General features: G+C 41.6%; 1 protein-coding gene across 1 annotated transcript in view; it reads right to left on the reverse strand.

The window, feature by feature from the left end:
* Nucleotides 1–15707, reverse strand: part of dip2a (disco-interacting protein 2 homolog A) — a 77969-nt gene that overhangs the window by 22214 nt on the left and 40048 nt on the right. The window contains 5 exon segments of the mRNA XM_038720336.1: nt 1469–1606; nt 3533–3802; nt 7736–7855; nt 7946–8065; nt 11842–11913. Coding sequence (XP_038576264.1) covers nt 1469–1606; nt 3533–3802; nt 7736–7855; nt 7946–8065; nt 11842–11913 — 720 coding nt within the window.

Below are 15707 nucleotides of genomic sequence, written 5' to 3' on the forward strand. Positions count from 1 at the left end.
GTCGTTTAAAAAGTACTTTGCTTGACGGCCTCGGCGCCCCTCCCTAACGGGATCAGCTGCGCACGTTTATAGGTGATAGATATACATACAGCAAACATCACACCAACAACCAGACAGCTGCTTTACAAACACAAACATCACCCGAGTGTTATGCAAGTTATACTAAAGGCTCGTGCAGACTACACGACATTCAGCGTTGGCCGATGGCCGTTCACACAACTTGCCTTCATATGATGGCAGTCTGGAAGTCGTTGTTGCGTTCACACTACGTGACTGATCGGTGACAGGGCCACACACACACACACACACACACACACACACACACACAAGAGCTGACGGATGTGTCACCCGACACTGGTCTCCAAACCACGTTTTGTCAAGAAAACAAATGGGAAATGAGCGATCCTACACACGAAAACAGCTGTTTGTTATTATAACGAAGGATGGATTAGCACACGCAGGTGTTGCTGTTACCTTGTCTGTGGTCCGCTGGCACAACACCGGCTGCTTTCTGATAAGGTGCCGTCGTGCTGTTGCTGAGGTGACAAAGTTTCGTTTTACGGTGGACTGACGGTAACGTTATAGAGTTGTTGTTTTCTTTAGCTCGAAATAATCCCATACTTTGGACACTTTCTTCTTTGTCCCTTGCTATTGCAAACAGTGCCATTATAATCAGGTCGTGTTCACAGGGTAAGCGCGATGTGCGACAGTAATAAATGTTCCTGGAAACACTGCTGTATAGATAAATGGATTAAACGAAGCATTGATGCAAAGAATTTGTGTCAAAGCATTTTATTAATCAATTTTGTCGATGAATCGTTTCAGCCCTAGACAAGACAAATAACTTAGTACATATACTGTAAAAACATATTTCTTAACGCATTTGTTTTCTTCCCCCTGGTAATGTCATGTGATTAAAAAAAACACTGAAACAAGTTGATGTTATACCAGGAAACAATTACCAACTAAAATTATTTTTATGCATTGTAATGACACATCCTCTTGGTTTGATTTTATTGGTTACCCGTCTCTACACTGCACAGCATATAATTGTCAATATCTGCGATGGCCCATCTGGAAACTGCTGGCAACATTTGGTGCATACTAGACTTTGGTGTTTGAATGATGAATGATGTTAGGAGGCTGTTAATTTTATGCAATGATCCGCTAACAACATGACAAGACTGAGCACAAAAATCACCTCTAATAATTTGGCTAATTGTGCTTTCATTAGTGTCAATTACATATTAAGCAATAAGGTAGAAACAAGGTGGTTTCGGAGGGTGAGAGGTGCAGTGTTACCATGGCAACACAAGAGGGTCAGTCAGCAGCATGTGCCAGTCTGACAGGCACAATGACTAGGGAGAAGACAGAGGGACAGACAGCAGGGGAGAGAGGAAAGGGAGTGTGTGTGTGTGTGTGTGTGTGTGTGTGTGCGCGTGCGCGTGCACGTAAGCAGGAAACTCACCATCTGCAGTCTCCATGACGCTGGTGTGGTGGTTGCAGCCGCGAGACACGCCTCGCACTGAGGCCACCTGGGGCCGCTCCGCATGAATCAAGGAGCGCTCCGACAGCCCCGTCACATCGGGGGGCGCTGAGTGGTTATCTGTGATGAGTGGGGTTTCGGGGGTTAAAAGGTCAAACTCCAGGCGTACTTTGCGCAATCGTTACTAAATAAAAATCTACTTCATGAGCTTGCAAACAAACTTATCTGACAGCTTATGGATTTGATTGAGAGGCAAAAAGCTTTTTTGTCATCTGCAAGTGGAGAGTGGAGAGTTTTTAACCATCTGCCTTTATAATGAATGAATGTTTCTATTCAGCGGATACATTCCCCTCAGCCAGTAATGTATCTGCAGAGAACAAGATGCCTGTTCAGCATGATTGACAGGCAACTGAAAGCAATCCAATACAACAGATCTGCCACAAATTCTTCATTAAGGTAATATGTTTTACATTTTTGTTTGTTTTATAGTTGACACTTTCAGAGAGGTGTTTATTCAACTATAGGTTTATTATTGAAGTCGTAGTTAACGGTGGTGTTCGGTTGCCAAAATATTACAAACACCTCTCCATATAAGGCAAACTACAAAGTAAGGTTTGTAAAGCTTGAATTTATGGATAAACTGTTGTATTGGATTGCATTAGATTATACAGGTGTACCTAAGTGCCCAAGTAGTATGGGTGCTTTGGTATGGTAGTGTGGACTGGGTTTAAAATGTAAACCCATTAATGTTAAAATGCTATGGTAACACAGTGTTGTTGCAACCACAACAAATGCTGTTATTCATGGATATGAAGAACTGCACCCTGAGAGCTGAGGTTCCCCTCCTTATATGTGCATTGCATCAACTACATTTAGCACGAATGTGTGATTTCAAAACCAAAGGTCATGTTTGTTATTATCATTCATTTTACCCTAAAATGTTGCTTATGTATGATGGCCTGCCAAAGAGCGGGGATAATACGGGAGATTTATTTACAGCACCATTCAGCGCCAGTCACTGCCACTACTTTATGACAGCAACCTTGAGGGGAGACAAGCTGGACAGAAATCAGACAGCTCCATCCTAATAGGATATCGTTCTGCCGGCAACATGTCTACACACACATGAACACACATACACATACATACACGAGCAAGACACCATCTCACTTTGCAACTGCAGAGAGACGGATGAAGATAAATCCACTGAATCTCATTAACAAGCTTGTGACACTCACAACGTGGAACGAGTAGCACATTGACGGGGAAGTGGCGGTGAGCCCTTTTCACATGGCTGAATGACGGCGAGATGGCAAACGGAGACAACTAATTAGAGAGACTTGAATTAAAACGCTGGTTCCCTTTGTCTTTGCCTCATCAAGTGCTTTTGTGTATGTGAAGAGAGATACGGCCTCGGTTGTAGCAGATGTGTAAGACACCGCTGTCTGCCTGCAGTTGAGCTACAGCAGAAGATCAGTCAGAACAACATAATATAGGTTAAGACGCCACCTTTGAGATGACAATAATTAAGATTGGCTGGGAATAATAGAACGCATCAAACGTCTGCTGATATCAGTAAATGTAAGACAATGGAGAACGTAAAGAAATCTGTCTGCAGACTCTGATTCATGTGTATATTTAGATGCAGGAATTCAAAGCCATAAACCTAAGTACAGGTTTCTGGAGGCTTCTTAGAGGACGGTTACCCTAAGGAAACTGAAATCAGGATTCTTCCACCGGCACTCTTGAACAGTGAAAATACTAAACGCAGGAAATCATTTTAAACATCCAATACTGTTTCCTTGCTTGGCATGGAAACTTTACCTCGTTCTACAACACATTCCTACTTCAGCTCACAACCACACTTCACACATTGTAAAATTTCTCTGAAGAGCATTAGGACGTAAAAAGAGCTTGGTTAACTTTGAGCAAAACGTATTCACCTATAGACTAACTGGATGAAAGCGCTGCATCAGTTAAAAAGGAGACAAGAACTAATAGATCGGGCAACCGAAATATGATGGCGTGTGCATGTGTGTCACTGACCTAGCTGGGTGTGTGCCATAAGGTCGGCCAGTGCGGTAGCTGCTGCGTTGGCGTTCAGGGCTGCGTGGACAGTGGTGTTGGTGGTGGTGACGGATCTCCCTCCCGGGTGGGATGAGGTGGATGACGCGGAGGATGAGGTGGAGGAACCCTGGATGACACGGTTAAACCAGTGCTCAACGGCTGGGTGGCCGTGGCCCTGGTAGGGCGTGGAGGTGGCCAGACGTCCCTGTCGGCGCAGCGAGCCCTCGTCTTCCGACGCTGAGGAGGTGTCTGTGTTTGATAGGTCAAGACAGGGCAGCGTCACAACAGTGGACAAAGACATGGGGCAGTCTACAATGTCACCAGGAAAATAACCAAGATGGTCAAACTGGCAATGGAAGACTGCAGGATTTAGATGATATGCTGATGATACATTATTCTGCTTATACATACTGGGGAGAGTACATATGAGCTAGTGGGATGGCCAGATGATTTCAATGGAGATGGAAGTTGTTAGGCTGAGCGATGCTTGTTTTTAAATGTCTTATGGCCTCACTGGTAAAGTATGCGTGTGATATTTGATTGCCTATAAAAGTAACGATGCTAACACACAGTCATAAATACAACCCACCGCAACAATATGCATACTACTATTTGAATGATGAAGTGTGATAGACAGGCCAGAGTGTTTCATCTTTGTAGACGAGAGTATGAAAAAAAAATTAAGTGCTGTGAGAAAACAAGAGGCTGGAGGTTGTGTTTTTAGACACTAAAAGTAATCCAAGGAATAAAGCTGACAAAGACACCTTTTGAAGAGAAATATTTATTGTTCAAGCCATACAAAAGTGTATGTTTACACTTGATACTGTTAACTGAACTTTTAAAGAAAACTTTATGTACTGTATGTTGAATTACACTCCTCAAAACGTGGATGTTCAAGACAAAAAAGTTATTTTTAGTGTGTCAGTGCATTTACATATTACCTAACTGAAACTAGTATTTTAAAGGTTAAAGATGTTGCTCAGAGGTTAAAGGTGGACTCAGACCCAGTCAATGATGATTTTACTCGTCTCTCTTTATGGTCTCGGCAAAAAGTAGACCGAACGGGAACAACTTTAAAGCAAGTTAAGGATCATTCAAAACGAACACATTCCACTTCATCTGCAAAGCTCCCAGAAATGTTTGTTCCTTCAACGGCATGAAGTTACACAAGAGAAGGCCAGTCTGAGATTTGCATTCTGCAAAGAATTTAGTGCAATGAAAGGGCTAAATGGGCTTAGGCTTCAGCCACTTGAGAAATTGAAATACTCAAGTTATAAACAACAACTATTTAAAATTACCAGGAGAGGTCACACTCTTATTCATCATTGAAAAAGTAAACAGCTGTGCTTGCTCTGAAGCAATCGTAACAGTGCCAAACTCATTCACAGGTCTCAAAATATTACACTAAAGTCTTTGTGCAAAACAAAGCTTTATTAAAATGGAAAACTTATCCCAAATCCACTGAGAGGACGGGAAACAGACATTTAGAAAACAGAGATTAAGCCTGTGTGAGTGATCAGCACATGCCTAATGATGTTCTCTAAACTAATGAGCCTTCATGTGATTAATCTGCCTCCTAATTACTCACAGTACGTAGTACCAAGTCCATCAATTGATGACTATTCAAATCACTGTTACCTTCTTCAAGCTTTCTCGTGGCCTTGCAGAGGCTGTCAGAGGAAGGCTGGAGGAGGTTTGATTATAACAAGCTCAAATTTAATGTCTCTACATCCAGCAGACTCGTGGGGGCTATCTCGCGTTTATGATTCTGTTTGTTATTCCTCTGCTGCTCTCCAATCTCTCTCCCTATCTCAGTAACCTTGACACACTTACACAGAGGGAGAGGGAAACAGGGGGTCAGAGAACAAATGCAAAGTAGAAATAGAGAGGTGGAAAGAGCGGGAAAGAAACTGAAAGAGAAAAAGAGGTATTAGTCACATATAAACAGACAAAAACAAGAATAGATAGTGAAGAGTGAGTCAGAGAAAGACAGGCGGTGATGGAAGACCATAAAAGAGAGAAAACCTAAGCAGAGACAGGATCAGATATGCAGAGATCTTCTGCACCAGTTAACTATTGTGTTCAAGCAAACAAAGACCTGTACAAGCTTCTGCCCAGCATTTAAAAGCTTGAGCTGGTTTTCACTGACTTTGTTTCAATAGAAAATCGATTCAGTCCTATTGGCTGAAGCAACATCAGAATGGTTGGTAACTGAAAGTGACAATTACTGTACTGACTATATACAAATGACATCCTACATATTGGAAACACCAGGTTCAATTCGCCCTTCATCTATGTAATAGAAACATTAAATCACCTTTACTTATTATTTATTAAGTTGGCTACTAGTACTGAAAACAAGACCAAGAGGCTGTTCTTGGGCACAGTGGTACTTTGAGCTAAATGGTAATCCGCATGTTAACATGCTCACAATAACAATGTCAACATGCTGATGTTTAGCAGGTATAATGTTTACCCTGTGTGTGCTAACATTTGCTAATAAGCACTAAACACAAAGTACAGCTGAGGCTGATGGGAATGTCATTAGTTTTGCATGTAGTTAGTTCTAAACCAAAGTGCTGGACGAATAGAAATATTGATCTGATGATGACGCTAGATCAAAAGGGGATCACCAAAGTGATTGCAATTCATACTGAGGGGGACTATGAATGTCTGAACCAAATTCCATGGCAATCCATCCAATAGTTGTTGAGACATTTCAGCCAAAACCAGAAATGTGAACCTCATGGTGACGCTAGAGGAGACCTCAGGGGATCACCAAAGACAGTAGGCTTTGTCCTCTGGGGACCATGAATATCTGAACCAAATTTTATGGCAATCCATCCAATAGTTGTTGAGACATTTCAGAAGCAACGTTGTGGACTTGACCGACTGACTAAAACTAATTTAAGACCTTCAATGAAAAGGTGTTTTTTTGCAGGTTTTCCGTGAATGAGTTCTAATGTTTTCTGTATTGTAACTGTACAGTTAGTAGTGGCTACATTTACCATATGTTGCTTGAATAAGGCTTCTACCATCCAATCATGCCACATTGTATTGAATGACCGGTTTGGCGGTATGAAATGATTTTGCTCACATTACTACTGGTTCATCAGACATGGTGTGGTCAGACACGTAGTATGACCAGATGTAAACCAGCCACTGCAGATTAGCAAGATAAGAGATGGAAAAAAGAAAAGTTAATCAGTGTGCATGTGTGTTAAATACAGATACCAACAATACTGGAACCTGTTCCTCAAGATTTTACTAAACTCCACTAATGAAATGTTGAAAAAACTACAGCCACAACCATACCACTGTGTGTACACCAACACATGCAGCTGCCTCAAAAAGTAGCAGAGCCCAGCCCAGACTGTCTTATATGTACAGTATGTGATTTTGTGGTTGTCAGTCCTACCTATTCACCATATCCCAGTAGATTACAGTAGATCACTCAGAGTGACTGAAAACAACCATGGAGAGCCCCCCTCCTCCTCCTGCTCAAACCCCAATGTCTGAGCTCTTAATCCGGTTACTCGCTCCACCGCTGTGTCCTCTCTCTTTACCCAAGACATGAGGGTCCAAGGCCTCCCACCAATTAACTCTTATTCACCAATGATAAAGCCACTGCAGTGTTTGAAAGACGGGCAAGTTTTCTGTTATGAAATTTCACACAGATATACTCACTGACTGATTGGAAGATGAACTGCTTTCTTTGGGAAATATCTGGGCTAAACTAATAACACACAAAGGCACTCAACAAAAAGAAGCCTCAGAATGCAGTAAAATTACAAATATTCAAATAAAGTGGCCCACACAATACAAACGGTTATAAAAGCATGCTAAAGGTCGACATTTTGAGACTATGTTAAAAATCTGATTATGCATCCATTATGCAACTCATGTGGGAAGGTCTGCCTGGGAACACAACGGTGAGAACTGAATCCTTTATCGTCACAAAGAATGGATACATTCATCAGACTGCACAATTCTGTCCAGCAGCAAATGCTTGGCAACATCAGCTTTGATCACTGGACACAACAGAGTGTCAGCGTCCTACACTCCAGTGCTCATGGGAACACATGTAAACTGCCCGGTGCAATCGTAAACCTAGGCTGTGTGTGAAAAGGATAAGCTCTGCCCTCGGTGAACAGTGTGGGTTTACAGGAACAGAGGTCTCACCTGGCGGGGTGCATGCCTCAACAGAAGACTGAACTAGCACAGATCGTCTCTTGGAGGGCATTGGCATCTTCCTCTCTTTGTACTTTGCCAAAGCTGCTTGGACGGCTTCTGTGTGCAAATCTAAGAGAACACATCAACATAGTTAAATTACAGCATGAAAGAAGAACACCAGGCATTTAAAACTTTCAGGCAGCATGAACGCATGATTACCAGATCTGAAGCGTTCATCCCGTGTGTTGGCCGCCCGCGACTTGTTGTGTTTAGAACCTGGGAGAACGGCTTGGGAGGAGGCCTGGATCCTGTTGTCAATTTGCAGAGAAGGATCTACACCTGCAGAGAGAGAGACAAGACCAAAGCAGGGGGAGGAGAGTTTATAACAAGACAGAAACAAAAGTCATATCTTCCTCTAATGCTCAAAAGCAGAAATATAGCAGAAATATGATCACATACACTCTTTGCAGAATGTGCCTTGGACATCACAAGCTTAATGGTAATCCCCATTTAGGCTGCTTTCTTCTAATACAGTAGCTTGGATTTGAGAAAGTATTCACTTTAATTAATCCTGCCTCTCTCGCAGCCTTCCAGCAGCTTTCCAAAGGAAGCAAATGCAAATTGCACAGACGTAACAGAAAGTAGGTGATTAAGCACCGTGAATGTCAAAAAGACAACATCTTCTTCTAACTAGAGCATTCTAAAATTATCATACTCTCAAACTTGTCAACCCTTTGGTGCAGGCAGTGACGCAGGCAGTGATTCATCCTTTAGCTTATGCAATTCTCATTTGAGATTTATTAAATAACTAGTGGTTAGCATCAGAGGGGAAACCCAAGATTGTCACCTGAAAGAGGGTCACAGCTTGAGCTCTATTATTAGTCTTCTACCACGGGCTTCTTTTCTTTTTCTCATGCTCCCATACTGATGTATTTGAAGTATGTAAAATGTGAATGTGAATGTGAAGAAAAAAAATAAATAAATCAAGAAAGACATTCTGATGAGCCTTTATCCCAGGACACACACAGAATGTAAAATGTGACTAAATGAGATAAATCTAATTTTACTGTACATCAACAGATGAACTTCTTGACCCATTAATTATTGACAGAAAATCATTATCTTTTGGTATATAATGTCCTGCACATTAAAGACACATGAACATGTGATATTAATATGAACAATATGAACACACTAACTAAAGAAATGAATCTTCCAAAATGTTCTTGAATTTTCTTATTGAATTATGAAAGATCTTAGCAGTTCTTTTAGGCAGAGTTGAGGGACTTCTTCACACACGATGGAACAGGAAACTGTCAAACAAACAGCATCTGTACTATAAATCAGCAATACATCAGATAGCTTTACAAGGTATATTTTCCTGAGAGTGGAACAAAGAGGAGAATAAAGTTTAAAAGGATGCTTCTGTAGTTCTGTCTCGATAAACAATACAAACTATTGCCATGTTTACACAGCCTCCTGCTGGTTTCCTGCCTGTACTTTAAAGATTTATTCCAACATTTCTGATACCTAAACACTTCATGTTTTGTACAGATATACATCAAAGTGGCAGCACAACAAATACCTAAATACATTACATTGTTTGTGTCAGTAAAGTACTAAGGCAACAATGTGAGTTGAGAACTAAACTATCTCTTCACTTCCTATGTTCCCTGCATGAGTACGATAAGATGCTTTTACAGACATCTTGATACAGTTTTTCTGTTGTTAGATGCCTACTACTTTTGGAAACGCCGGGTGTCAGCAGTAATATTTAACAGATTCAACACGATAACGCAGAATGACTGAGTGTGTGGGACTCATTAACATCACAACAGTCTAACCATTTTCATGCACTTCAACCAAACGTTTACAGAGTCAAAGCTATTCTATCAATGGCTAATGATATAAATATGATGCAAATGATAAGAACTATAAGTACTGTAGAAGAGTTTCTATAATGTTTAATAATAAAGGTGTTAAAGTTAAAATGAATACACATAACATCCTTCTGTGGAGGTCAAATGTGACTGAAAATAATAAGAGAAAGTCTTCAAATCCAAAAGTAAATGCCAAAATTAAAGGTGCAGCTGTCTATGACCAGACTGTGGACAGCTTTGAGGATGCTGTGATGTTGCTACCTTTACTGACCTGCGACCAAATGAACCCACACAGAGTGGCTGCCTCTGCAATTATGCCCATTGGAAAACAGCCTTTTGAGGACAGAGTTCTACCATGCCACATTCAGCCAGCTAGATCCAATACCTTTGCTGGCTGGCCAGTCAGACACTTGGCCAGCCAGCCAGCCAGCCAGCCATCAGCCCGCCCGGCTTTTCAGTGGCAGCTTAGTACGGATCAGTGAGCTCCACACTGTCAGCAACTCTCAGACAGCAGCAGCACACACACACTGAAATGCTGAGCAACATTTATGCACGCCTCAATTCAATCTATTCAATAACATGAGTTTCAAATATTATACAAGGTTCAATTAGGTCAATACATGGAGTCTGACATACACAGCATACCCTGAGCATGGATTGACACATCAATATATTGTATGCTGATCCCTTAAATTGCTCTGACAGTCCAGTCACACAACAGCGTTTCCCCAGCTCTGAGTTCTATAAAACAAGCCAGGACACCAGACCCGGTTGCCGGGCAGAACACACTTCAGAGACACACCACACTGAGCCAATCAGAGGCGTGCTCTGTCACAGCAGACGTTGTTATTGGTTCATAGCGAACACTGATGAATTTTTAGCACCTGTCTGATGCCATGATGCCATAACACTTACCGGTGTGGAGTCTGACGACACGTGTGCTGTGTCTCACTTGCTAGAGACTTGGCTAATGACTTGCAAGTTAACAGCTGTATCTGAAATGTGCCTAATATAAGTAAATACATTCGACGTGCTGCATGGGTGTGTCATTAGTTCCCAACACATTCATTCATCTGCTGGAGGCGTGTGTTGTATATGAAGAATCTCAACTGCTCCAAAGCCTATCCATTTCTGCCCTATATCTATCACTTCCCTTCTTTAGGTGTTAGGATCCAGACTGAAAGGATATGATAGAGGGAAAACAAATAAATCCATGATAACAAGATGGGACATAGAGCAAGAGAAAGATGGAGAATGAATGAGATGATCAGCCCAAGCTAAATAACAGGCCTGCTAACTACAGTGGAAAGCCTTGAGCGAGTGGTCCTCACCAGACTCTGGTTTCCATTGAGGCTTGGTGTTCTGATAGCAGGCCAAACCAAAGACTGCCACTGACAGAGGACAGAGAAGCCTGAAGCATACAGACAGCGACTCCTCTTTGGGATTCACCACAAACCACCTCGGCCTTATAGTTTGCCCAAGGGGACTAGGACTGACTGACTGCATGACTGGGGTTAAAAATACCCTGAATTGATTTATGCATTTAGCTCCATAAAAGTCAAAAGTCATCTACACATATTAAGTAGGAACATACACATAGGAAACTTGACGTCTCCAAGTTAATACCTCTTCTAACACAGAATGGCACGCACAAATACACACAAACTGACAATAAAAACAAAACAAAATATTCCTCTAAATAATTAGCAGTCTGTCAGACAAGCCAACTTGCCTAAAACACATATTCACATACTATCAAGAGCTTAGCATTAGCGTTATGAGAGCAGCAGACAAACACACTACAGACTAGCTATCATTCCAGCAGAGACACCTAATGTTTTCAATTCCATGACAGTATGTCTTCCTTGCCTTGGTAGGTTAGCACAAACATACTTTCATTTGGGCCCTACACACACTCAAAAATATCATAATCAAAAATATGCGTCTCCTGAATTTGCTTTGGCTTTGCTTTTATACTAATTTCTCTCTAACTTTGTACAAATTTCCTCTTTTTGTAACTTGTTTCTGCAAGTTGTAATAAGGATTGTTTTATTAAAGAAAGTAAAATGTGCTATAAAGCTCCTATAATCATCATAATTAAATATTATAGGATACTTTTTTTCTTTCCATTCCCTCTTGCAAGGGCACCATGCTAACTGCTATGCTAACAGGCTGCCAGAGCAAAGACAAAACCTGATCTGGACAGTAAATTTTCTGCAGGCCTGTGTGCCTTACCTTGTATCTGTGGGATGTACGGTGCCAACAGCTTGCCTCTTTTCTTCTCATAGCCCTTCTGAGTGATGTCCCCTGTACAGACACAGAGAGAGTAATACAGAGGAACAGACAGACAGAGAGAGAAGGGGGGGGGCAGAGAGATGAGTCATTAGCTCAGCCTTACCCTGGTGGTGTGTGTGTGTCTGTGTGTGTGTGTGTGGATCTGTGTGGATCACACTGGCAGGCTGGTTACACTGGCACCACGGGGCACCAGAGGAGGGTTTTGGTAGCAGATGACCAGCCACTCACCCACTGGATGTCTCTCTCACACACATACACAGGAAGTGACAATGCAATTAGTCAATGTGTGAGTTGATAGATATAGTAGTGTGGCAAATTTCCTACTAAATACTTGAACGATAACATTGGCGAGGGAAGGGACATTTAAAAGATCATTTGTCTGGGGGCGCCTGGAACATTTTCCCTCGCAGCATTTTTACCAGAGGTAGAAATCCTGCTGATGTCAGCATGAACTGAATCCGGCTCAGTTGTCTCCCCGCACATAATTAAAAGGCAGTCTGTTAAGTAAGATCTAGCTGCATGTTATTTTAATAGTGCAACATCAACATACAAGCTTTTCCAAACCTGGAATGTAACTACAATAAATGAAGATAGAGAAAAATGAGGGCAGAGGGAGGTAGAGAGATAGGGTGAAGGCTAAGAAATGTTATGCCTCTGTAGATGCAAATGGTCTATAGCTGAACTCTCTAATTGTCACTAGACTTGGCAAGGTGTAGAGTAGACCTAACAAGGTTAAACATATGTCCGTAGTTAAGATGTTGCACAATGACAAAGATGACTAATGACACAACCAAACAAACAACAAAACACGACCCCAGCATCGCTTGTGTAAGAGGATAATGTCACTTTGTTGTGGATTTGGTTTATATGTGTGCTTGGTATAGTTACATGCATAACACAATAATAAAATACTTCATCATCATCATCATCATCATCATAATGTGACACGGTATCACAACCTGACAGTATGTTTTTTGGTATTCATCCCCACTACAATCTCAACATGGCGTACTGCTATTTTCAAATTGAGGAGGTACAATAAGCAAAATGTGTGTCAAAATACCATTTTAAATTAAATATTGTCGTGCCCTACACATCATATTCTACATTTTAAATATGTTTGTCATTGAAAATGAGACCAATTATGCAAAAATGATCATTCCCTCAAATATCGAAAATCGTATCGCAATTTCCAAATTTGTCAAAAAAAACTGCAATTAGACAGCCTATTTTTTCTACATTGTTCAGCCCTAGTTGTTACAAAAGTCTGTTTTCACTATCAGTCACGTTGGGGCATCAACTCTGTTTTAGTGCCTTAGCCACATGATACCTAATATAAAAATGATCAGCTTCACACACGATTTTTAATTTGGGAAAGTGAACCCTGATATTCAAGTTGAGGTATTAGAATCTCAGAAAAGAAAATGGCTTCACCAACTACACATGCAATAGCCTTTTATTGCCATTTTCCAAGAAGAAAGAAACCTGCAATATACATAATCTTTACAGTGTGACATTAAAAGCTTGTAACAACTTAACTCATCACTAAATGACAGGGTCACCAAAATGTAAAAAATGTTGAAACACATCGATATCTACATTGGACCTGCTCAAAAGACAGAAAAGTAGGTCACTCACTGAGTGCTCTTTGGCTGCTTGTGGTTAATTTGGGGATATAAGACACCACTGTGCTTTTGCATATCAGACACTGGTTGTGGGCTGAGGCTGGCGGGGTGGAGTCTCGCTCTTTTGCAGACAAAAGACATATTGATTCACTAAAAGAGGGCTGACTGACAGCACCTCTAGCACACAAAACATGTATGTACATAACTATGCTCCCATATACGACCTCTCTAACAAGCTAACCAGCAACAAAGCTGTGTAAGACGAATGGCCTTAAAATATGTCAGTCAAACAGCCAGGCTGCAAGGAGTGTCAAAGTCAGCCACTTTTCATGACATACTGTATACATTGTTTTGGCAGGAAGATAGAAATGCTCAAAAACGTCAACGCAAGATCTCAGTGGTTAGAGTTATATAGTGGAGTCCAATGAACATGGTTCACACTGCTTTATATTAATCTCTTCAGGCACTGAGTGGGGGTCATCAGGGTGGAGGTCAAGTGAAAAAGCAGTACGTTCAATAGGGATATGGGAACAGAACAAATTGATGAAAATCCTCCCCATGGTATCCCATTTCTTTATTTCACCATGGGGAATACTTTATTTTGCTTGCTTGTTGTTGATGTGTCCTCCACTGATTCATAAAAGTTAGAAGTTAAAACACTGTTCTTTACCTTTCCCCATTATACAGTACATCTTACGGTCCGTCATATTGATACATCTTTTATTTATTATGTTACTCAGTTATTGTCTTTCTTTATATAATACTGAGATATTCTTGATTTATCTTTGCTGGTCCTCAAGTCTCTTGAACACAACAGTGTGGTAGTGTGAAGGCAGGTGTTGTTGGTCACACTGGTAGCCGCGCGGCCCGCTGGTCCTGAATCACCAGTAACGACTCAATGCCTGCACTGTTAAATGCCCAGGAGAGCTGGAGGCTAGCAACAATACAGCGCTGTCCACAGGCCAAGCCGGCTGACCTGACACTGACTCTTTCTGGTGATAAGTGTCTCTGTTTGTATGCGTGTACATCAGTAAATGTCTGCGTGCATGCCAGCGTGTCTGAGTGTGCACATCACGGCAGCCAACCAGCCTGACAATCACACAATAGAGGGCTATTCTCCGCCGCGGCTCCGAATTCTGGCAAGTGGCCTCGGCGGCCGAGCGGCCCCTAGCACACACTGATCCATCAAGTTATGTCTCAGTGAAGCTAATCTTTTGATCTGAGAACAAACAACTTCGTCATTAAATATGGAGGAATGGACTCAAGCATTCAGTGGTAAACAATAACCCTTGCTCGAATCTTAAAATGGAAAACAAAAAACTCTGAGGCACTAAAGGATCACTATATTTCCTGTGTGCTCGAACAACTGCCAAGTGCCTGCATATATATTTGTGTATATGTGCGTGCCTGCATTTTTACATATTCAGACAGACACTCCATTTCCCCTTTCTGTTTAAGCTTTGAGTGCCTCCATAAGAGAAAAATGGGAGGATTCAAAGGTCAATATGTGGCCTGCCGCCTGGGGAATAAGGGGGGGGGGGGGGGGGGGGGTGTAGTGCAATGCATGGAAAGAGAGAGATGGAAGGATGGACAGAGGGAACCTTTGCACTATGCCAAATTATATAGTCACAAGAGACAAGCTTCAGCATACACTATATTTATAGCAGAGTGGGAAACACTTTATATGACCCCTTTTATAACTCTGTGCTGACTACAGGCTTTTCCATATAATTGAGCTGTAAAGAAAGGGAAAAGGGTACATTTCCAAAGAAGTACCTGGGCAGAGAGGGGGTGATAGAGTACAGTAAATAAAAACAGAGTGAATGTGTCAAAGAGGGAGATGAAGCAAAGCCCAAGAAGAAGGGGAGAGAGGAGGCACTTCTCATGCCATGATGGTTAGAGACCATCATCAGGGGCTCAGCTGGAAGAGCTTCTTTCCTCAGCCTACACCTTCATCAAATCCACCTCCTTTGTTGCCTTAATCCGTCCACTCTAACCTCTTCATGTTCCTCTCAACCCCAGAGGACTCACTGTCCACACATAGTAAGCATTCTTAGTCATCTTGTGACCGCTCTGTTTAATTAGCTGCAGCAGGTTTTGCTGAGGGTGAACAAAAAAAGAGAGGGATATTAATTTACTAATAGTTTATTGTCCACATTTTTTTGTTATTGATGCTAGTCT

Source organism: Micropterus salmoides, unplaced genomic scaffold, assembly GCF_014851395.1.
Source record: "Micropterus salmoides isolate LMB-PRFRI ecotype aquatic unplaced genomic scaffold, ASM1485139v1 Ms_hic_scaffold_15, whole genome shotgun sequence".
In the NCBI taxonomy this organism is placed as follows: domain Eukaryota; kingdom Metazoa; phylum Chordata; class Actinopteri; order Centrarchiformes; family Centrarchidae; genus Micropterus; species Micropterus salmoides.